Source organism: Phacochoerus africanus, chromosome 2, assembly GCF_016906955.1.
Source record: "Phacochoerus africanus isolate WHEZ1 chromosome 2, ROS_Pafr_v1, whole genome shotgun sequence".
In the NCBI taxonomy this organism is placed as follows: Eukaryota; Metazoa; Chordata; class Mammalia; order Artiodactyla; family Suidae; genus Phacochoerus; species Phacochoerus africanus.
The window spans coordinates 275,131,780-275,155,478 of record NC_062545.1 but is presented as its reverse complement, the minus strand read 5'-3'; the positions used below and the strand labels follow the sequence as shown (position 1 = coordinate 275,155,478).

Below are 23,699 nucleotides of genomic sequence, written 5' to 3'. Positions count from 1 at the left end.
TAGAGCAAGGCAAACTTTCTGTAAAGGGCCAGAGAGTAAATAATTTAGGCGTCTTAGGCTACATGTAGTCTCGATTGCATATTGGTGTGTTGCATAGTCTTTGTCTAATTGTTTTAACTTAATTTTTATTAAGGAAGCATTCTTACCTTGGGGCCCTTACAGAAGCAAGCACTGGGCTGACTTTGGCCCCCAGGGCGTAGCTTGCTATTTTTTAGTTTGTTTTTCAGTTTCAAATCCAGATTAAAGTCCAAGCCCTGTAATTCATTAATATATGTTGAAAGTTCCCCCTTCTTTGTATTTGTCTCCTTGCAACTTGTTGTTATTATTATTATTTTAAGAAAGGATTGTTTCTCTTAAAAGACTCCGCTCTCTGGCCTTACTGATTACATCCATGCAGTGCTCTTTCCCATGTTCCTCTGTCCCTTTAATTTCCCGTCATGCTAGGCTCAGTCATCTCCAGGGTTGTGCATTTCAAAGAATGTTCCCTAGGGGCTGCCCTGCCCTTCGTCTAAGGCATCATTCCCCTTTCGCTGCTCATGGCCATTAAGAGCTGTCGCCTGGATCCATCAATCCCGAAGGATTAAAATGACGACAGTCTAGTTCTTTCCGTGGTTCCATCCTCATCCTTAGCAGGACTCCCTCAAACGAGACCTCCCCTTGGCAGCTCAGAGTTATCTTCTGCTTTCAGTCTCGGGAGAGGCAGGGTCAGTGCCTAATTCCCTCCTTCGTGTACCAGTCATGCTAGGCTCAGTGTTTCTTCGCATCTTCCGACATGACCGGGGGATTGAGCTTTTAGTATATTGTGTTGAGGTCGTGAATCTAAATGCACTTTATGTTTCAGTCCATTGCAGTTAGTGTCCTGAGCCGCGAGCCCCAAGCCCCAAGCCCCAAGCCCCATCTTTGAGCAGAGAGAGCTGTGTCAGATTGTTTCCTGAGCTCGCTGCCGTGACCCCGGAAGCCCTCGTTAGTTTTCTCACTTCGGGGTGTGGAAAGATGCTCATCTCGTCCTTATTTGTGCGTGTATGTGCTGACAGATTTGTGGAGATACAGTTCCCATAGCACGCAGTTCACCCGTGTAAGACATGCAGTTTAGGGACGGATGTTCTGTGTGTCCACAGCATTGTGCAGCCGTCACCACTGTCGGCTGTGGAGCCTCTTCCTCCCTCGGGGAAGCAGCCCCACACCCTGCCCTCGCCCCCCTCCGGCCCCTCCTCTCCGTCTACTCTCCGTCTCTGTCGATCTGCTCCTCTGGACCTTTATCTAAATGGAATCGTATACTCTGTGGCTTTTTGTGACTGGCTCTGTCCCTGAGCACAAGGCCTTTGAAGACCGCCCGCGCGTCGGCACAGCGTTTCTGTTTCTTGCTGAGCGCTGTTCCGGCGTGCGGGCACACCCGGTATGACTTATTCACAGAGATTTGCACCTTCGAGCTGTCTTCCGGCGGTTTTGAGTGTGCTGCCGTGAATGCCCGCGTACACGCTTGTGTGGGATCTGTGTTTTCGTTTCCCTTGGGCGCACGCCTGGGACTGCAGCTGCTGGGTCAGAGAGTGACTCTTGCGTTCGATCTCACGACACACGGCCAGACTGTTTTCTGAAGCCGCTGCACTGCTTTATGTCCCCACCAGCAGTGCCTGATGGTGCCCCTGTCTCCACGTCCTCACCCACCCTTGCTGTCGTTGGCCTTCTTGATAGAGCCACGTGCGTGGCTGAAGTAGCGTTTCATTGAGGGTTTGCCCTCCAGTCCCCTGATGCCTCACGATGCTGAATATCTTCTTTATGTGCTCATTGGCCATTTGTACAGCTTATTGGGGAAATGTCTATTCAGAGCCTTTGCTCCTTCTTAAACTGGGTTATTTCTCTTTTTTGTTATTGCGTTATAATCGCCTTGAGCATTGCTTACCCTGACCTGGAAGCAGCCATCCCTTCAAGGAGTTCTGTTCCCTTTACTGGGAATGGTGTTTCGAGAGGCCCCTCGGAGGCCTGAGGTTCCTTATTGCTCCTGACTGGCCGCACCTTGTTGAGTTTCTTTAAGAGGAAACACAGCTTGAGTTTGTACTCGTGCCTCCAAGTTCACATTCAGGACACCGGGGTTTTTATTTAGCCTCATAAGCTTATATCTTAATTTTCCTCCTCTCACATTGAAAAATCTCAGTTTCCGAAGATATCAACACAGGAGTCCACGCCATGGGAGCACTGGGTTAAGAATCCTACTGCTGCGGCTCAGGTCGCTGTGGAGGCGTGGGTTCCATGCCCAGCCCGGCACAGTGGATCCGACGTGGCTGCAGCTGTGCCTTGGCTTCATTCCCTGGCCTGGGAACTTCCACATGCCGCAGGAACAGCCATAAAAAAATTTTAAAAATATCTAGCAACATAATGACTCATTTGTTTTTTTCCACACTAGAAACACAGGTCTCCAAGTAACACCAGCTACCTCAATCAGTGGGACTATTACAAAATCATTATGAAAGGCTTTTCCGGGTTATTTTTGACCTTCAAGTTATCCCTCATTTTTGTAGCCATTCAAAATAGTTCTTTGTGTGGCTCCTTGGCTCCATGGTCCATCTTATTTTTCGTGTATTTGAGGACTTACTGTGTGTGGTGGGGTGTCGGCGGGGCGGCTGGATCCGTGCCCCTTGAGGTGCTTATGTGCCCGCGCCTGGAGCGGGTCAAGACCGCAGACCTGTGGCCGGGCCATATGGGCTGGAAGGCGCTGGGGACCGTGGGAGGCTCCGGCCTTCTGTCGGGCCCGGGCCAGGCAGTGGGGCGCGGGTGCCGCGGGGGAGGCCGGCCTGGGATTCGGGATCCCTGCCCGCTCCCGGCACCATCGTCTGGTGGTGAGTTCACACAGCGGCCTCTCGGGAAAGACGGCGGTCTAGGTGTAGCAGCTCGGGGATTGATGAGAGTCAGTGGCATTTGTTCCTGCCTTGGCAGATGCCAGCAGGCAGCCCAGCTTGTAAAGACCGCGAGCCTGAGTGCAGGCCTCCGGGGACCCTTCCGGTGCTGGCACGCTCTGTGGGCCTGGCCACGCGCTCCCGCGGCAAACTCCTTCCCTCTTCCTCCTCCTCCTCCAGGCTGCCTGCCCCTGCTCCCGGGCTGCGGGCTCTCCCCTCTGCACCTCGTCTGTGGTCGCCGGCTTCGTAGCTCTTCTGTAAACATGGTGAGAGCTTCTCAGTTGTGACGACAGGAAAACGTCCTTTCTTGGCCTTTCTTGTGGCGGTACTGGACTCTTGGAGATCTCACTTCTCCATGCTTCTCCAGGAATAAGCTCGGCTATTACAGAGCAGGGGACTGATTCTGATTATACAGAGTATGCCTTCAGTTTCTTTCATTATTATTTCAGAAGCAGAGTTCCTGTTGTGGCTTAGTGGGTTAAGAACCCAACATAGTGTTCATGAGGATGTAGGTTCGATCCCTGGCCTTGCTCAGTGGGGTAAGGATCCTGCGTGGCTGCAGCTGTGACATAGGCCGGCAACTGCAGCTCCAATTCAACCCCTAGCCCGGGAACTTCCATATGCCGTGGGCGCGGCCCTAAAAAGAAAAAAAAAAATTAAAGAAGTAACACATTTTCATTGTAGAAAAATTTAAAAAGCAGAAAAACAAAAGCAAGAAAATAAGTGCTGTTTCATAGCCGTATTTTTTCTATACATATGTTCTTGGTTTGATTTTGTTTCCAAAACATACTGTAAATGCCCCAGTGCATTCTCTGGGCTGTTTTTTCCACTTAACGTGTATTGTCTCTCCACGCTCTCACATATTCGATTCTGTCCTAATTGGTGTAATCAGTACCTGGTGTTGAGTAGTTAATTGTGGAATATGAGTAGTCTAATTTTATCTGTTACATATAATGTTATAGTGACCCTTCTTTGTGGCCTTATTTTTGTACCACATCCATGACATTCTCCTTGAGCTAAATTATTATAAAATGTATGCATATGTTTAAGGCTTTTTTTTTTGGCCACACCTGCAGCATGCAGAAGTTCCTAGGCCAGGAATCAAACCTGCGTCACAGCAATGACAATGCGGGGTCCTTAACGGCTAGGCCACCAGGGAACTCCTTAAAGCTTTTGACATGTACCTACAAGTCATCCTTTAGAAAGGCCGTCCACAACTTCACTTCCATCCAGCAGGTCTGGGAGTGTCTGTTTTGTTACCACCAGAGCCGGAGAGTGCCTGATGATGATTGACTGTGAGTGTTTAGATTTGTGAATTTCTTCTTTGACGCTTCTTTTGGTGTCTGGATCTTTTTTCTAGTTTTCGTGGTTTGGAAAGAGTCCTTGCTGTAAGAAGGATATTACCCCTGCCCTCCCACACTTGTCTGGATTCTCGGGTGTGGCCTTTTGAGTCGGGAGAGGCTTGCAGTCTGACTTGGGGACACACGCTGTACTACCCGTTTTCTCCCACGGCTGCGTCCTCCCTACCTCGAAACAGACGTTCATGCTGCGGGCCTGCCCTCCTCATGTGACCCAAGCAGGTCCCAGCCAGGGGTCCGTCACGGAACAGGCAGCGCAGTTGTGGAGCACAGCTTGGAAGGGACGAGGAGGTCCACTCCTCGTGCACCCCGACTGAGCTCTTGGAGCTGGACGGTGGATTAGTGCTTTGGGGGGCTGGGGGCCACGAGGAGGGACCTCTGAAAGGTCCAGGGCTTCTCTTGGAAGTCATAAAACGTCCTAAAATTGACTCTGGTGATGGTTGAACAACAGCGTGAACAGACTGCACACCCGTGAACTGCGGTCTTTAAATGGCTAGTTTTTATGGCATAAAGCTGTTGAGCAAAGCAGATGGACGTGGAAGAGTACACGCTGTGTGGCTCCACTTACATCAAGTTCCGGGCAGAAGTCGTCTCAGAAACAGAAGTGAAGAAGTGGCTGGGGCTGGGCTGGGACGTGCGGACTAGACAGAGCGTGGGGAAACATTCAGTGTTTTTTGAGTGGTGCTTACGTGGTATATGCAGCTGTCAAAACTCATCAAACAGGGGGAAGATGCGTTCGAGTGGGAAAAACCAAGTAGGCCCTAATTGCCTCTTTTTTTTTTTTTCTATGAAAAAAAAATTTCCAAAGTCATGTCTCTGCTGGTAAAACATGCCCTCAAGTTTCTGTCCACCAAGAGTCCCCTTGGGGCACAGCTGCACTGCCCCTGAGGCTGGCTTCCCCTGGGAAGCCACCTCCTCCTCCTCCGTGACCAGGGGTCTGATTGTCAGTAGGCAGCATCCGCACGTTGCGCTGTGGCTTCAGAGAACTACCGAGTAGTGCTTCCTCCACACTTGCTGGGAATCCGCTTGCAGGGGCTTTAATCTGGGTGATGAACTTAGTCGTTCTGAAACAGCGGGGCTTGTCATTTCTCCCTTCCAAGAGGAAGTGCCTTTGCGCGTTGGAAACTTTCTGGCGTTCTCTGAAGGTATTTTCGGAGACTAGGGGACGTTTTGGGAAGTCACGCAGATTACTAAGTCTAGCGATACTTGCACATACGGTGTGTGGGGGATCTGTGGGCACAGAGATGCGACTCAGCAGCGGAGGACAGACCCACCTGATTAGGAAGGTTCTGGGCAGTGAGGCACTTTCTCAATCTCTCACGGCTTCTCTCCTGTGCGGGGTGTAGGAGCTGGTCAGACTCACCATCGAGAAGCAGGGGCATCCGTCTCCCACAAGCCCGGCGAAACCCAGCTCCCCAGCCTGCAAACCCGACGGGTGAGTGCCAACCAAACCCTCCGGTCTCTGTGGTCACGTTTGGTCCACACTTGAGAAAGTGAATGGAGCCGGAGCGGGAGCCCATGCCAGGTAGGCTCCGAGAGGCCCAGATTCCTTTGCCAGTGGCTTCTGGGTAAGAGCCTGTATTATTTTGAAGTCTGTATAGCTCACACCCGTCTTGAAGTACTGCCTGGTCTCCAGGTCAGGGGTCAGTGTGGCCTCTTCAGAGGCTCGTGTGACATGTGCACAGCGACCCACAGCTGCACTATTCTGGGCCAGCTTCCTCCCCTAATGAGAGCTTGGGAGGGTTGAGTTTTAGGGGGTGGGCGTGAGAGCACTTAGCTTGGCTTTATCAAGAAGGGAAACTGAGGGTAAAGTAGACAGTTTTAAGGCTTTGCAGTAATTTCTCCTGCAAGCCCCTAGTGAAAATATAAAACCTACGCGTGGAGCTTTTAGAGAGCCTGCAGATGAGCCAGCCCAGAGATCCCTTTGCAGACCAGGAAACTGAAATGCAGGGTTAGGGGACTTGGCCAAACTTCTGCTCTTCACTGGTGAAGGAACCAGACTGGAAACCCCATCTCGCTGGGGAGCCCAGGGCACGGCGTCCAGCTAGCTCTGTGTCCAGGGCTCCTGCTTCTTAGCCCCTGCCCCCCTCGCCTCCCTGCCGTGGTCCACTCTGACTCTCAGGCCCTGCGTGTGCTCTGTGGCCTTCTGTAACCCAAGTTCTCGTCCACTCTCCAGCCAGTCTGAGCTCCCCCTGACGGACCGGGAGACGGAGATTCTCAGCAAGACCACCCGCATGTCGCAATCCACCGAGGGGCTTCCAGACTCCACGGACCAAGAAGTCGCGCCGCCCAAGCCCCCCTTGCCCGGCATTCGGGTGGTGGATAACAGGTACTTTTCTGTCTTCTAGCACCTCCTCTGTTTATGGCATAATTGGATGAAGGGGTAGGTAGGGATGCGCCAAAAAGCAGGTGGTGCCATCAGGGCAAGAACTTGCTCTTGAGACACCCAGACCTCCCTTGGGAAGGGCGGCTCCAGAGGACGCAAGCCTGGCCCCCGTGCCCTCCCTGCCACCCTCCAAGAACGCCCAGTGCTTGCCTTCTAGCCTCAGTCAAGGCTGCAGCCCAATGCTGGTACCATTTGCTATGAAACGAAAAGCAAGGTTTGGCACAGATGGGATCTATTTGGGCAGGAGGGGCGAGGGTGGGCGTCGAAAGTGTGCAAAGAAGGCGTGACATGTCTAGTAACGAAAGAACCCCACCTTCCGCACTCCCGCACCTGTTTAAAGAATTTCTGTTGGGGTTCTCTGGCTTGACAGGATTTCTTGGTCTGTTTCAGTCCCCCCCCAGCACTGCCACCGAAGAAAAGACAGTCGGCTCCGTCACCTACCCGCGTGGCCGTGGTGGCCCCCATGAGTCGAGCCACCAGTGGCTCCAGTTTGCCTCTTGGAATTAATAGGCAGGTAATGCAGCCCATTGGGAAGGAGCGGCAGGCGGGGGAGGCTTCAGGTTCTCCGGGTTGGTTCTCCAGTCCCTGGTGTTGGTCACAGGGGAAGCTCTGTCTTGGAGGCGGGTCAGCCGCCCTTGGTGGGCTTCTCTCTGCAGGCTGCGGTCACATTCCCACACGGGGGTGGGGAGGCAGGAGCCAAAGGGCAGGGCGCCTCCCGAGGGCGCGCTGAGCCCGGCCTCGGGCCTCCCTTGCCCACTCTTGAGCGCCTGCAGAGGCCTCTTTCCCAGGAGCTTCCGGCAGAGGTGGGCCTTTCCAGAGGGTTTCCGAGCTGCCCAGTGTGGTGTCCTCCTCTGAGGAGATGTGCCGGTTCCCTCCCTGGTCTCTGACCTTTGGCTCTGTTTCCCTTTGCCCGTGAGGATTTTGACGTGGACTGTTACACCCAGCGACGACTGTCGGGAGGCAGCCACTCGTACGGCGGCGAGTCGCCCCGCCTGTCGCCCTGCAGCAGCATCGGCAAGCTCAGCAGGTCGGACGAGCAGCTGTCCTCTCTGGACAGGGACAGCGGGCAGTGCTCCCGGAACACAAGCTGTGAAACTCTCGGTGAGCTGCGGGCGTCCTCGTCACCACGGCTGGTCCTCCTCTCGTGGTGGCTGCTGTGGGGTCAGAAGGACGCCCGTCCCTGGCTCTCCTGACCTCGGCCAAGTCCGTCAAAATCTGAGCCTGAGTTTCCTCATCTGCCGAATGAGGATCCTGGTGTCTGTCTCTCAAGGGGCTGAGCCTTGAAGTGAAATAGCCTTGTGAAGCCACGCAGGCTCCTCAGAGGACGCCCTCTGCCAAGACGAAGAGCCGTCTGGGCTCAGGGCTGTAAATGAAGCGGGAGCCCCGACAGCTTTTGACAGGGGGTGAAGGCAAGAGAGTAGCACACGCCGAGCGCGGGCGGTGGGGCCAGTTGAGTCTGAGAGGCAGCTGGGCAGGAGGCTTGCAGAGCATTAAACTCTGTGTCCTATGAACTAGACAGGTCACTGCTGAGAGCTTATCTTAAGAACACAATCAGAGATCTACAGCAAGATTTCTGCCCGAGGACACTAATCTCAGCGTTATTAGGAGTGACAACCAGCCGGAAGCCGTCTGACTTACTCAGTGGGGTATCAGTCAGATGACTTCGGATGACAGCCATTTGGTGGGTTCATTTGTAGCTGGATTAAAAATCAATCATGGTATAGCGATGAGTGGATAAAATCCAAGGCCACTTATATAGTATTTTCTCAGTAGGCTTAAAAAAAAAAATCGTAGGGGAAAAAAAAGACTTTTGAGGAACTACATCCAACTGTAAGCAGAGATTATCGTTAGGTTATGAGATTGTGGGTACTTTCTATTTTCTCGCTCGGGTTTTTTAGCCACATTATCTGCAGTGATCACACATCTTTCTTTCTGTTTTTTTCCGTAAGAAAAATGTTAACTCTAGGAAAGTACAAAGAATAGGATAGCCAGCAGTGGTCTTCCCATCTGGTTTTGCTTACACGAGCCGGAGGAGAACCAGGACTGCAGGGTCGGGGGGAGGCCGGGCGGGCGGGAGAGAGGGATTGGTGCGGTTCCCCCCGGGGCCCCGCGGCTCACACCGCGTCCCCGTCCCCGTTGCGAACGCAGATCATTACGATCCCGACTACGAATTCCTCCAGCAAGACCTCTCGAACGCAGACCAGATACCTCAGCACGCGGCCTGCCACCTCAGCCCGCTGCCGGAGGCCACGGGGGAGGCCGGCCCTCCGTTTCTTGGCCACCCTTTCCAGGTGCCTCTGGGCGGCTGTCCCCAGCCGGACGGGCCCTCGGCCCCGGGGTGGCCGACAGACACGCCGCCTGCCCTCCCCGAGAAGAAGCGCCGGAGCGCGGCCTCCCAGACGGCGGACGGCGCCGGCTGCCGGGCGTCCTACGAGCGCCACCCGTCCCAGTACGACAACATCGCCGAGGACGACCTGCAGACCCCCGGCCCGGGCCCGCACGGCCCCTTCACGCCCTTCGCTGCCGTTCTGCCCTTTCAGCAAGGAGGTTCCTCGGCCTCTGTCGAGTTCGTGGCTGACTTCGCTGCTCCCGAACCGGCGAGGGACCCAGAAAAGCCGCCGCCTCTCCCGGAGAAGAAGAACAAACACAGTAAGTGTGTGTGCAGCTGCTGTTGGGAAGCAGGCTTTGTCGCCTGGAACACTGGTGTGTGGGGTTGAACCATTAGACCAGAACCAAACTGGCGACCTCACTCCTACTCCCACCGCAGGTCGGCCCGCAGGTACACGCGCGCTGCTCGGAGCCTGGTTTTGTCTGTTCTGGTGACGGTTTTCAAAGCCTGAGAGGCCGACCTCTCCTTCTGGTCTCTACAGAACCTCAGGCCTGGGCTCCACCGAGCCTGCAGTGTGTAGCCTCTCGGAGGTGGCAGTCAGTTGACCTTCTGGCCTGAACGTACGGTGACAAAGAGAAACCGTGTCCAGGCATTCAGGACAGGCTTCCGGTGACATCTGGGTAAAGCAGAGCAGACATTTGAACTTGAGTAGCACTCGTTGCACCGCGGGGGCTCGGAGGCCCACGAGGGTGTGGGGGGCTACGGAGAGAGGACCCTGGGGCTGCTCTGCCTGTGTGCAGACCCGAAATGTCACAGGATGACTTGGCATCGGAGCTGGTCCCCTTGAAGCTGCTGAGGACCCTTCTTGGACCTGTTATTGATGTTACGAGGGCCCAGGGGTAGAGTGAAATTTTGGATTTTTGTGTTGTGAACGTCTGCCAAGAGTAGACTTGCCATCCACTTCCGAAGTCAGGTTCTCCTGGAGTTTGCTTTTCTGCCAGCTCCCTCCAGCTCGGTGCTGCCCGTCTCTCTCCCTTTCACAAGCACAGTCCTGCACAGCCTTCCTGGGCAGACTGGCTGTCACTGTCACGACGCATGTGTGGCTGTGTCAGCCCCACAGCCCCAGGACCCCTGGCTTCAGTGGAAACATCCAGCAGATAACGTCTCTGAGCTGGAAGTTGAGTCTGCATCTCAGGTTCCCAAGTGAGAGCGTCTGGTGGCCCTGGCCTAGCCAACTGCACCAGGTGCCACCCAGCTTGTGTCGTGGCCCCCCAGCCGGAGGGAGAGCTGGCTTTGTCACTCCCATCTGTCATGGAGCTTCACTCATTGGAAACCAGGCCACTAGGAGTGAGCTGCAGACAGCAAGGGCCCGGCCTGCCTAGTCTGAGCCTGTGTGTCTCACAGACAAGTGGCTAAGGAGCTGCTGCCCTCTCCCTCCACCCCCGGGACCTCAACTTGAGCCACATGCCCTGTGGGCCCACACCCCCTCCTGTCCATTCCTAGGAATCCTCTGACCCCAGAATGAAGGACAGGCTTGTGCCCATGCAGACCGCAGCAGCGCGTGTGCCACCTGCCTTTGCAGCCAGGAGCCTCCAGCTTTTAGAACAGGTGTCGGGTAGAGGAGAGAAGGAAGGGGCGTTATCCATTGTTTCTTCTGAACAGCCTCAAGTCTCCAGTGGCTGAAGGGATTTTCTGTTAATTTAGGCATCCACCTTTAGACTCAGTCTCAGCTGTCAGTGTCTGTAGCACTTGTGCCTGGATCTTTCAGATCCACTAAGAGCTTCAGGTGTGGCACCCTGGGCTCAGCTTGGCGTGCTCCGCCAGAGTTGGTCCTTGCCTGGCTGGGAGGCGCGCCAGCCCTCATCCTAGGGCTATGAAGATGAAGAGACTGGCGCTCAAAGGAGCGAAGCCTTTGCACCAAAGCAGCAAGCAAGTGAGTGGCAGGGCTGGGCCTCCGAGCGGCCTGTCTCCCCAGCCCAGTTCACCCTCCCCCCCGGGCCCCAGTCGTCTCTTCAGGGCCTGGTGAGAGGAGCCTGAACTTGAGGCTCCTGGAGGCCTGGGCCTCGTCTCAAGTCTGCTCTTACTTGCCGAGGGCACCCGCGCAGAGTTCCAGGCTGCCACCCCGTGGACAGGTCCTCACAGAGCCGCCTCGGCATCATCCTCAGATTTGGCTGATGCTGGACAGAGCTCAGTGCAGCCCCGGCATCAGCGAGCATGCCCGTCCTTTGGGTTGTGCTGACGTCCTGAGGGACCCCAACCCCGTGAGCTCGTCGTGCCAGACAGGCTTTCCGGCCACTGCCCGCCCACAGCCCTGGGTGCCCACCGAGCCCTCCCGAGGTGCCAGCTGCTGGGCTGCCCTTGAGACGGGCCGGTCCTCCGTGTTTCTGGAAGGTGACTGATGTCGTGCAGTTCCTCTCTGCTTGGTTAGCGGTGCTCTGCAGGGACTCGACGTCAAGTGGTCAGGGAGCTCCCGAAGCTCCCGAGGCCGTCGCAGCCTCGCTGCAGCTCTGTCTTGGTCCAGCAGAGGCGGTTGTGTCCAGGCCTTTCAGGGGGGAATTGGGAGGCATTTGGGACCGCCTTCGTGGGTTTGCATCTTTTTCGAGAACCCGGTGACGTTGGCCGTCCAGTGTTAATGAGAAGGCGTTGTGGGGAGGCTGACAGCTGCCCTTTTCTTTGAATGGCAGCCAGTTTTATGGGGGAAACCGTCATTTCCTGCCCACCTTCCACGGCCAGGTTCCACTCAGTACTCTTTAGAGCGGAGATACTCTTACTGATTCTTTAAATAGGGAAGGTTGACCTTGAACCCTCCCCCCCCCCCTTCAGGGAAGGTGCCAGAGAGGCACATCTAGAGAAAGGCACTCCCTGTCTGCGCTGGCCCCCGTAAGGCGCAGAGAAGGAAAAGACCATCTCTCTCCCTTCGCGGCTGCCTTCGCCAGCCGCGTGCCTCTGTCCTTTAGTTTTCCGCCTGGTTCTGACTGGGTCCAGTTAGACCCAGCTTTCTGGCTGTTTGAAAATACAAAACTAAGGGAGTTCTCTGGTGGCTCATTGGGTTAAGGATCTGTCATCACAGCTGTGGCTTGGGTTCGATCCCCGGCCTCCCCTGGAACTTCCATGTGCCGTGGGTACAGTCAAAAAAAAAAAAAAAAAAAACCCAACAAACCAAAAAACATGTTTCTTAGAATCTTAAGCTCAGCTTCACCCAGCGGGTGCTCTTGGCACCGTGACGTGACCGCAGAGGAAAGCACCCGCTCGAGAGGATGGCTTAGGTCGCTGCTGTCCTGCACCTGCCACACAAGGACCAAAGTTCCTTTGCTTCCAGACCCAGGGTCCTTGTTCTTTCCCTGAAGGGCCCCCTCTTAGGAAGTGAATTAGTGCTCATCCCAGTGCAGGTATCAAGGGAGCACGAGCGTCCCTTTCCCCCCAAACGCCCGTGTGTAGAGAGGGTACCTAACGCCAGGAGCTTCCTCCACCACCTGGAGAAGGGGAAGGGCGGGCAGCCCGGGGCCGGCCTTGACCTCAGCTTTGCCGCGGGGAGTGCCAAGCGCGGGCTGCAGTGCACACAGGTGGACGGGAGTTGGAGAGAGGGCTTTTCTGCTCCAGGCCAGCCCTCGTGGCTTCCTGAGGATGCCAGGTGCCCGGGCACAGCCAGCTCCAGGCTGTCACTTCTCCCAGAACCCTGTGGAGTCTTCAGAAAGAGCTGGCTCTGAAGATGGGGTTTGGGTCACTGGCCACACCGAGTCAGGAAGAGAGCGGGGCTCAGGGCTTCTCACCTGCCTGCAGAGACAGAGCTGAGGCCATCGCCAGGGAGAGTCACCGCCGTGCGGCGGCCGAGCTCTTTGTGCTCTGGCTTCTCCCCTCCCCGCTGTCTGCTGCCGAGGCCCCGGGGCAGTGCCACCCTGTGCCGGCCAAGGAGGTGCAGGGGGCTCTGCCATGAGGCAGCAGCGGCGTGTCAAGTGGCGGCAGTGGCGAGGCCAAGGGTTTCTGACAGGGTTTTAGAGAAGAGGGGGACCACTCCCTTTCTCTGGGTGTGTGTCCCTCTCCTGAGACGCTCTGAACAGCCTCGGCCGGGAGCAGAGACCCGAGTCTGGTGACTTGTTTCTTGCCTTCCAGGGTGGGGGGTGTTCTCAAGAGCCACCAGGGAGATGACCTGGCTTAGCGAGTCCCTAAGTAGGGCAGATGTCGAGGAGCAGCTGTGCCTTGGCGCATTCATTCCGTAACCCTCATCTGGGACACCGGCTGGGCTCCAGGCACTGATGACATGGCAGCAGACAGGACAGACATGGTCCCTGCCTCTTGGAGCTTCGCCCTTGGCTGAGAGGCAGTCAGTCCTGTTGCATCCGCCTTGAAACCTTTCTCCCCTCCTCAGCCCTGCACCTCACCCTCATCTTCCACCTGAGCGACCACCGCCACCCCAGAGTTGTCCCCACGGTCGAAGCCCCCTCAGGCACAGCCCGGGGCGGGGATGTGGGGGAGGCTACTGTGGGTTCCCACCTGCCTCCCTGCCCCGTCCACACCGCCCCACGGAGCCTCCTGGGTCTTCACCGCGCCTCTTGCACGCTCCCCTTGCCAGCTGTGCTCTGTCCACCGGATCCCTGTCCCGGCTGTGGGCCTTTGCCTGGCCTGGAAGACTCCTCCGCTGGTCCTCTCCGTGTTCCGGAGAAGCACGCCCACTGCCGCCCCGCGTCCCTGTTCCCCGAGGGACGTACGAGCCCCTCCTTGGCCTGTTTTCTGTCTCCCTGGGGAGGTTGTGGGCGCCACATGGGCAGAGGAGTCATGTCACTGACTCTTGTGTAGTCCCAGCACTGAGGCCGGCACCTACCACACAGTAGGTGCTCAGTAAAAGTCAGATGAAGGACGGAGTGCCTGTCGTGGCTCCGCAGTAACGAACCTGATTCGTGTCCATGAGGACGCAGGTTCAATCCCTGCCCTCACTCAGTGGATTAAGGATCTGGCGCTATGTGGCTGTGGTGTAGACCAGCAGCTGCAGCTCCAGTTCTACCCCTAGCCCAGGAACTTCCATATGCTGCAAGTGTGGGCCCTAAAAAGAAAAACAAGTTGGATGAGTGAAAACAGCCAGCTCATAGCACGCCATGGGAAGGGCTGAGAAGGAACTGCGCACAGGGCGCAGCGGGGCTGCCGGGGTGGGGACGCGGGGGCAGCGTGGGTCACAACAGAGGGAGAGTCGGGCTGGCAGGGTGCAGGAGAGCAGCGCAGAGCCCTGCGGGTGAGCCCGGGACCGCGTGGGGGGTGGGAAGAGGGCGCCAGGGGCCCAGCCACCCCACGAGCCCACACGGCAGCCACAGCCGTGGCCTTGAGAGACACGGAACTCCCCCCCCCCCGCGGCTTCTCAGCGAGGAATGAAGCGCCCCAAGTGCTTTTTTAAAAATAGGCTTTATTTCTCAGAGCAGCGCTGGGCTCACAGTGATGCTGAGCAGGAAGCACGGAGCTCCTGCCTGTCCTCGCCATGCTGTCACCCTCTGTGCCTCCCGGAGGGTGGGAGGGTGGACCTGCGCCGCCACGCCACGGTCACCCCAGGCCCACCTGTGTCCCCATCTGGTGGCAGGGCAGTCTCGCTGCCCAGTGTGCTTTCTGCGGCCCCCACCCGGCTGCCGTGGGCGGGGGGGGGGTCTTGCTGGGACGGGGCCGCCACCCACCCGTGTCTGTCCCACAGTGCTGGCCTACATGCAGCTGCTGGAGGACTACTCGGAGCCGCAGCCCTCCGTGTTCTACCAGACGCCGCAGAAGGAGCACATCTACCAGCAGAAGAACAGGCTCCTCATGGAGGTGTACGGCTTCAACGACTCCTTCAGCGCTGGCGACGCCCCGCACGAGCTCGCGCCGCCCCCCGCCCTGCCCCCAAAGCAGCGGCAGCTGGTAAGCGGCCCCCTCCTAGGCGCCCCGCTCCCTACCACCCGGCGACAGGTTCCCATCGCGATGGGTGGGTGTCTAGGCGCCGGGGCCATCCCGGGGCAGGTCCCAGTGCTCGCTGTGGCCTCTCCCCAGCCCAGGGCCGGTGGCGCCCTGCTTTTCCAGAGCAGCTCCTGCAGCTGGGACTGGCTCAGATGCAGAACGTTTGCCTTCTCTGTCGGCAGCCGTTTTTCTCTCTCCTTTGGCTCCAAAGCAGACCTCCCAGAGTGGAGGGACTCCATCAGCGCACAGGGCCCGGCCTGTGTATGGCCATCTGGGGACTGGATTTACATGACGGGCCCAGAGTGCCTCCCACCCCAGCCGGGCCCGGGGCGCCCAGTGAGAAGTCGAAGCAGGCCAGCTTTAGACAGAGCAGCTTTGTGTTTCAGGCGCCGTGCACCCTTCCTCCCTAAAACTCCTCCTGTGTAAGGACTCCATGTAGTGGCAACACATCAGCACAGAGACGGGCTGTCCGGCTGCGGGCAACCTGTGAGACTCGGGGAGCAGATGGGCTCTTTGCCACCGGTTTACAGACCCAGTGGGCTCTGCTCAGGTTTTCGAATCCAAACGTCCTTTGTAGCCATGTTCTCCAGGAAGGGCCCACCCCATGAGGGGCGTCTCGACCGTATCAGAGCCGCACGTGCTGTCTTGCTCCTTACTGGACAGTCCGCTCGCTGGTGCTTTAAACAGAGAGGGCCCAGGGTGGCCGCCGGGCTGCCGTTTGTCTAGCACGAGAGAATGCGAGGTGCTGCCCCGACTTCAGTGGGAGGCAGCTGCCGACTGGAGGACGAGGGTCCCTGGGTTGCCCTGCGAGCCCATGCCTGGCCCCAGAGGCCGTGTGCCTTCCTGCATGCCGTGGGCTGCGGTGCGGGGCTGGCCAGGCGGGACCACAGCCAGCCTCCTGGGGGGACAGGCTGGTCTAGTGGAGGAAGGGCCAGGTTCGGAAGAGGGACTCCCGGGTCCTCCAACAGCCGAGTCTCATGCGCTGTGCTTAGGTCTCAGCTTTCCACCTGCCCTACTCACCCCACAAACACCTAATACCTCCAAATAGGAGTCTAAATTGTTCTGAAAAGATTTCAAGAAGGAATCATCGCCACAGAAATATAAGTGCCTGCCCCAGGGACCCTTGACCTAAAATGTTTGGCTAAACAGCTAGGCCAGTTTTGGTGAGAAAGGAAATATCCTCAGCCCTCCCACTGGAGCGCGCAGGCGCCTGTCGGCCGGCCTCCGGCGTCTCCTTGGTACCACGGAGCCCGCAGGCCACAGACTGTTGGGGGAAAGAGCCCTACGGAGCACGCTTGGAGTCACAGCCGAGAGAGCGCCGACGGACCACTGCACCTTCGGGGAGGGGGCGGTGCAGACACAGTCCTCCCTTCCCTAAGGAAGCCCAGGAGGCTGACTCCGAGCCCAGCGCCGACACGTGCTGCCCGGCTGCTCGGCCTTCCTTCTCGAAAGCAGGCGAGGGGAGCGTCACCCCATCTTACAGACAAAGGTGGGAACGATAATCCCTCCCACCTCCCACGGGCTGGCCCCTCGTACCCCGAGGTGTGCAGGCGTCTGCGTGCTTTACGCGGAAACCGCCCTGCCCTGTGTCACCCACGTCTTACAGATGCGCGCCTGAGGCCAAGCAGGTCTCGAGGGGCAGGGCTCAGGTTAAACCCCGGCAGCCCGGCTCCGCGCGGCCCTCTGACAGCCCCTCTCCACAGGGCGGGGCCGGGGCTCCAACCCAGGACGGCATGGCCCACGCCCACTGGCCTCCTCCTCATGCTGTACCACCGCTCCCCACGGACACAGGAAGGCAAGGAGGGTCCCCGCTCCTCCGGTCGCCTTCACCGGGCACCTTTCACCCCGCCCTGGGCCGAGAGGCTGTCCCGCTCCGGATCGTCCCAGCAGCATCGAGTAGCGACCTCTCGAGCCTTTGCGTGAACCTGCCTGACTGTTGTCTGCTCTCTCCCTCCTTCCCTGTCCTCTCCCTCGTTCCTCTGTCCAGCAGGCCTCCTATGCTGCTGCTTCCTTCTCCTCTGTCTCCTACTGTGTCCAGCAATCTAAAGTGGCCTTCACCCCCGAGGACAGCAGTGCCACTCAGGGCATCAGTGTGTCCGTCTCTAACTCCTTTCTCAGCCGGCATGGCAGCTTACCTGTGCCCTCGGTGAGTCGCTCCCGCCGCTCTCTGCTTGAAATCTGGTGTCGGTGACCTTTCACGGGTAGCCTGTGCCTCCTGAGGTTGCACTGCTGCCCACAGCGACTGTCCCTCTGCAGGCCCTGCGCCGGGTGGGAAGGGCGGGTGTGGCTGGCTGTGGCCCTCGGGAGGGGGAAGGTGAGGTAGGGAGGGGCCACAGGCAGCCACACTTGGAACGTCATTGCTCAGGCATAAACTGGCAGCGATGCCTAGGCCTTTTGATTCTGTTCACCCACTGGCACTGGGTCAGCCCTGTAAGTGTTGTGTGTTTAAAAAGGAATATTCTTCACGGAGGCAGCAAAGCCCTGGAGAGCGGGCCATGACCAAGTCAGAGTCTGAGAGCTGTGTCGGTCAGCTTTTGCTAACTTTTGCTGTGTAACAAAACACCCCCAAAACCTTGTGGCTTAAAATGACCGTAACCGTTTGTCACTGCTTGAGATGCAGCTCAGCAGAGTGGGTGTGCTGAAGTGGGTGGACTCACTGACACCCCGGATCCTTGGCCAGGACAGCTGGGCTGGGCTGGTTTGCTCTGATCCGCACCCCCCGTCAGCCCCTCTCAAGCCAGCCTGAGCTTGTTCACACCGCAGTTGGCAGGTTTCCAAGAAAACCGTGGAAACTTGAGAGGTGTCTTAAGGCCTGGGCTCAGGACTGGCACAGTGTCACTTCCACCACGCCCCTCCAGGTTGGGGACAGTAGAGCAGACTCCACCTCGGCTTGATGGGGGTTGCTGGTGCGTCACTGCAGAGGGGCGTGGAGACGGGGAGGGCCATGGGCAGCTGTTCCCCCTGAAACGTAGGTGGCGCAGGCCTGGGATCCGTACCTGCCAAGAACCTCAACAGCCACCGTTTTCTGTTTACTCTGGTCCGATGAAACGCTGAGCGTCGGGGGACGGAACTTCGGAGTGGAGCCACATCGGGGCGCCACTGAGAGTCGGTTTGTCCCAACCTCCCGCCCCCCAGGCCTCAGCCAGCTTCTGTCCTTGGGGTTATGTTTTTCCTGCCTTTCACTTTGTGAATGAGAGGATTAGGTCAAATCATAGGAAGCCGCCAGCCACATGGTAAGCTTAGAAAGTCTGTTGTTCCTGCTCTTGCTCTTGGCCTTCTGGATCCTGATCTGGGTGCTGTACGTGAGAGCTTGAGCAAGTGGCTCAACCTGCTTGGACTTTGTGCTCCCTTCTAAATGGGGAGACTGAGACCTCTCCAAGCTTGGCTTCCCAGTGTGGTTTTGGTTGGTTTCCATACTTGGGGGCCGCCCTGCCTGTTGTGAGGACCTTGGAGTGCAGTCTTGCCTCCAGTGCTAGGGCCTAGCTTTCTCGAGCCCTCACCAGGGGTTCGCGCTGCAGAAAGGCTACACCCCTCCTCGCCGCCCCCAGCCCTGCGCAGTGTACAGACGCCCTCTGTGTCCTCAGCAGGCACCCCTGGCCAAGCTTCTTTCACAACTCCTGCAAAACTGGGCCTTTAGACAGTCCTAGCTCTTGACTGGGTTTTTCTCCTCTGTGAACAGAAAGGAAGCGTGAGTTATCCTAAGAGTATCTCCAGTACCCCCTTTGAGTGGCTTAGGTTTGCGGACTGTCCGTGAACGGGCCGTTGGCTACAGAACTGAAGAACATTCCCGGGCATGGTAGTTAAGTTCGGGTACAAGTACGTCGTCATTCTCGTCCCTGGCTCGCAGGGGAGCCTCGGGCATCTTGCCTGGGAAACGCTGCCTCTCGGTGCCGGCTCCTGAAGGGGCCCGGGGGAAGCCAGCCGGTAAAGGTGCTTTACTGCCCATAAAGGAACGCTGTTGGCGATGGCCTGACGGGTGGGACATGGGGCATCTGAAATGCTGAAGCCCCGGGAGAAGCGAGTCAGTGCCGTGCCAGCCTGTCCCTCACATGGGCTCTGCTCTAGGACGAGCCCCGGATGGTGGGCCTGACCTGCTCTCAGAGCTGCCTTCTATTCCGGAATTACTCCTTCCTTCCCATCCTGGGCCTGCGTCATCAGTCCAGCCCAGGCCTCCCAGCGTGCCTCTTAGGAAGACAGCAGGTGCCCATCTGAAGATACCTCCCACGGTTCTTGGCCCAGTGACCTGCGACTTCTGCCACGTGACAGGAAGATTGCCATGTTAGAATCTTCTCCTGCAAGGTTCTAAGCCCTGAAAACCGCTTGTCAGAGCCGTTTTAGAGCAGCAGGCCTGCGCCGGACCCTTCAAATTGAGGTGACTGCCACACGAGTGACTTGTCTGCTCTTCCCACGAGTCCCAGGATGGGTGTCATTCAGCAAGTGCAGAGCCTCTCCGGCTGCAGGCCAGGCGGCCAGAAGGATCTAGAGCGAGCACAATGGCCTCATTGTCCTTGAGCAGGCCTTGCAACTGAGTGGGCAGAGTAGGTCGAGCACAAAGGAGGCTCCCCTCAGGCAGGGTGTGCTTGGTGGCGGGAGCCGCCCAGCAGGTCTGTCGGAGCCCCGTGGACGGCGGAGTCCTAACGGCGTCCCACAGAGCTTCGTGGCGGAGGGTCGCTCAAGTTGTGGTTTAAAAGACAAGTAGGATTTCAGGGAAATCCAGACATGGTTGTTCTCCACCAGGGGACCTGCCAGAAGGTGGAGACTAGAGAGCCTGGCATACGTTCTGGAGGGTTGTCTCAGGTAGACGTGCTCAAGGACCAAGGTCACGGGGGAGCCGGCTGAAGGGTCGTGACCGCAGCCAGGCCTCCCACACATCCTGCCCCTTAACTGAAACCAGCTGCTGCCTCCTGAGCATGGGCCTCTGGGCAAGGGGGTGTCCCAGGGGCGTTTCAGACGCCCTGATGGTCTCCGGCTCTGCGCCATTCTTGGGGCTCCACCATGCGAGGGCAGGCCTCTCACCAGACTCGGCTCCATGGGGTTAGGGATAGAGGCCCAGATGCTTGACTGCCGGTGTTCATTGCATCTGCCCGCATCCTGGTGGCGTCTGTGGATGCTTCCACCCTCTGCAGAGTTGCCCGGGCAAGAGCTGTCATCTTGTCTCTCCCCACCGCCACCACCGGCACACGCCCGTCCCCACCCCCATCACACCCCCAGCGTGACACCCGTGGCTTTCCTCCTGGCCTTGCTGCGGCCACAGGCAGTGCCCTCCTTCCCCCAGAGCATTGCGGGCAGACCCAGGTGTCAGTTTGTCACTGCAGAGCCGGGTCCAGAGTTTCCCTCGTGTTATGGGACCTGGCCGCTCGCACCCTCCTGCCCCGGGCCCTGCCTTCTCCCGGCGCCTCGCCGCCCTCGTTCTCTCCCCTGCCCGACCCTTTCCCATTTCCTCCAGTTCCCGCCCCACCAGCTTTTCCCCTTACTTGCTGCGTGGACCTGAGCTTGCCCCCCCGCCCCCGCGTCCTCCTCTGTCCACTGGGACACGGAATTGAGGCCGAAAGGGGAGGAGCGTGCAGAGAGCAGGCTGCAGCCAGCATGGTGTGACAAGGGGTCACCCCGCTATCACCGCACTGGGCAGCTTTCCTCCCTCCCTCCCTCCTTCACGTTCGGGCGCTTTTGTTCTGAGGGAAGGACTGGGCTTTCTCTGCGCAGGTCAGGGCGGAACCAGTCGGCAAGTAGCAGGTGCTGACCCGGAGGATCTAGATGCACCAGAGGCAGCGAGCCGCGAGGCGTCTAGCTCTCTCCCCTTCCCCGCTTCCCAGCATTTCATCCAGCAGCCGGATGCTGGCTCGTGGCCTGATGGCTTCTCTCCATTCCCAAGAGGCAGCTGTGCTGATGCCGGGCTGTGCCGAGAGCCCGCTGCGTCCTCATGTTCCTTGCCTGCTGAGCCCGGCAGGCTGCTGGCTCTGTGACCCCAGACGTCGCAGGCAGCTGCTGTCCACTGGGCCCTTGAAATAGGATTTGCTCCTTGGTAGGTTCGCCCTGTGCTTTCCCGCCCTCCTCACCGACTCAGGGCGCTTGTGTGGCCAGCATGTCCCTCAAGTGTGATGTCCAAATTCACTGCCACTCTGAGCCCAGACACAACTTTGGTGGGGGTGGGGGGTACAGACAGACCAGCACCCCCTCTGGGTTTCTGCTGCCTTCGGGCCAGAGAGTGGAAGCGGGCCTTTGTGTTTGTGTCAAGCCCCTGCCCTTGGGGTTCCCACCTGTGTCCGGGGTCAGCCTGCCTTGCCCTGCCTGGCTGCCAGCACGGGCCCTGCAGGGAGGTAGGGCTGGCCCATCCAGTAGCAGGACCAAGCAAGGGACCCTTGCCCTGGGGGCTCCCGGAAGCAGCCATTCTGGCTCAGCCGTTTGTTCCCCTCCCGCCTAAAGGCTTCGGAGCGACAGAGTCCTTGTCGTTGATGCTCTCAGCTGCGGGGTGGCTGGGGCTCTGAGGCCAGCCTCAGACTCAGGGACTTCACTTTGGCCCTTCCTGCAGACATGCGTCTGGCTGAGTCCATGATGGCCCAAACGCCAGGCACCAGAAGGACCCCCTGGTCCTCGTGAAGGTCCCGTGTGATGTGAGCCTAAGGGTGCTGTCCGCACACTGACAGTTGCCTTTACTTTCACGTCTTCAAGCTGCTTGTCGACCTCTCCTTCCTGCCCTGTGACGAATGCTGACTCCCATTCCAGGCGCGGAGAAACCAGAAGAGAGAAGCTGAGCCGTTTGCTCAGCGTTTTAAGGTAGAGCTAAGGTTGGAGGCCGGGTCCTCATCATGAAAACTACAGCCTTCGGGCGACATTTGTGAATTGGTTAATGACTGGGAACGTGGAGCCCTGCGTGGGCTGGTGGATGGGAAAGCCGTGCCCGGGCTGGACATTGAGAGGGTGGCTTTTGTGCTCTGTGTTCTGAGGCGCTGCGGAGTCTAGCTACAGGCTGTAAATAAGTGCTAAGAATGCGTGTAATTAGAGCCTCTGTTGTGCTGGTCAATCCGGAGAGTAAACATAGTTGAGTCAGATTTCTAGAACTGAATTCAAATCATTTTGGAATCGGTACTCAATCTTTCCTATGAGGAGTTGTTGTGATTAAGGTTAATATTTAATGAATACACAGAGCATCTCAAAGTATATTGGAGATTCTTACACAGGTATAATTAGCCACAAAAGCATTGACCAAAAATAGAGTGTTTTTAAGGAAGAACTTGTGATTCGGCTCGCAAAACTATGTAATGAGAAGAGAGAGAGTCAGTTTCTGCTTTCACCTGTCCTGCAATTCTCCTGAGCAAAACATTTCTGTTCTTTTGCATCCTCTGTTGGAAAAGTACTAGTCTGAGTTTTGAAATAGGCTGCAGCAGCGGCCTCAGAATCTGCCACTTGGCTTTGGAAGCTCATCTTTTGACACGATCTAAAACGTAGTTGTCGTGAATGAAGACAAGCACGTCCAAGAAGGAAGTTGCCTGTGGGCCTAAGACAGGCCCACTGGATGGCTTACTTGGGACCAGGAAGCAGAGAGGAGACAGCGGTCTTCAGTCCCGTTTGCCACGTGGAGTGACAAGGAAGGTTGTCGTGGGTTCGTCCTGGTGACCCAGGAGTGACCGCGTCCCATCTCTCTGAGAACCACATCAGGTTCTTTCCAGGAGGTTCCTTCCCAAGAAATCATGGCAGGTGTGTGTTTTGCAGTGGCTGAAAGTGTACTTCCTTCCAAGAGAAATAACTGAAGCCCCGTGTCGTGTCGACACTTGCGGGCGCTGGTTGGAGGAGGCATCCTGTGTGCCCAGGACCAGTGCTGGCCCTGCAGAGGGGAAGAAGGGCCACACTGCCTGAAACAGCAGCTTCCCTGGAGGGCGCTTTCTCACAGATGGTGGACGAAAGTGCATGCCCCCAAACCAGCTGTCCAGTCGCTTCTCTGTTTCGCTAAGTAGCATCCAGACACACGGAAGCCCTGAGCCTCGCTGAGCCGGGAGTCTCCAGCAGCGCTGAGCTCTGGCACCTCCTCTACTGCCCGCACACTTCCCGCCACACGGAGTCCATTGACCCAAACGAGCGTTTCCGCGCAATCGGCAGAACCGAAATTTCTTCGAGCTTGGAGCCCAGGTCACTGTGGAGCTGCCGTTCCAGGCACCATGCTCTGGCCGTGGCTGCAGCCCTCAGCTGCCGGCTCTCCGGCTGCCTCCTCTGGCACCCCCGCCTTCTGATAAGCAGAGCAACCCGGTGACGGTCCTTAGATTGAGGGATCTGACTTTGGTGCTTTCCTGCCAGCACAACACAGGGCCCATCCCCGGTCACTTTTCCGCCCGGGATACAGGGGAAAGGGAGGAAAGCGGTGCCCCGGCTTTGAGGCCGGCTTTGCGTTTGGCATGTGAACGGCCGCGCGGCAGGTGCCTTCCTCGTCCTTTACACCCGGAAAGTGGTTCTTTCAAGTGCGTGTTTTCGAAAGAACAGGCTGCCGGTTCCTATGTCTCACAGGAGGGCGGGTCTTGTCTCCGCATCCCTGGCTTGTGTGTCAAGCCGTGGCCGACCGCCTGTTGCAGGCGGGCCATCAGAACCCTCCGCTGAGGCCATCTCCGAGTGGAGGTGGCCGGCTGGATGCTGCAGGGCTGCGAGATTGCCTGCTTAGGGCCCGTCACGGCCCAGAACACTCAGTGAGTGTGAGCTGGTCCTCCCGGCACTGTCTCTCAGGAGCCGAGCCAAGTGTTGCTGGGTACATGGCTCACCTTCCCTGCCCCTTCACCTTGGGGACGGGATGGCCACGGCACTTGCTACAGACAAGATGAGTCAGCGCCTCACCTGACCAG

The 23,699-nt window shown here is 57.8% G+C and overlaps 1 protein-coding gene across 13 annotated transcripts in view; it reads left to right on the top strand.

The window, feature by feature from the left end:
* The window catches only part of RAPGEF1 (Rap guanine nucleotide exchange factor 1), a 130,837-nt gene that overhangs the window by 79,387 nt on the left and 27,751 nt on the right, over positions 1-23,699 (top strand). For 7 of the 13 annotated variants that reach the window (XM_047768750.1, XM_047768743.1, XM_047768746.1 and 4 more), the window contains 7 exons: positions 5,596-5,684; positions 6,426-6,578; positions 7,026-7,149; positions 7,553-7,736; positions 8,784-9,284; positions 14,636-14,838; positions 16,862-17,020. In XM_047768750.1, coding sequence (XP_047624706.1) covers positions 5,596-5,684; positions 6,426-6,578; positions 7,026-7,149; positions 7,553-7,736; positions 8,784-9,284; positions 14,636-14,838; positions 16,862-17,020 — 1,413 coding nt within the window. The remainder of the gene's footprint in view (positions 1-5,595; positions 5,685-6,425; positions 6,579-7,025; positions 7,150-7,552; positions 7,737-8,783; positions 9,285-14,635; positions 14,839-16,861; positions 17,021-23,699) is intronic. The other 6 variants (XM_047768755.1, XM_047768754.1, XM_047768751.1 and 3 more) reach the window with 2 other exon arrangements.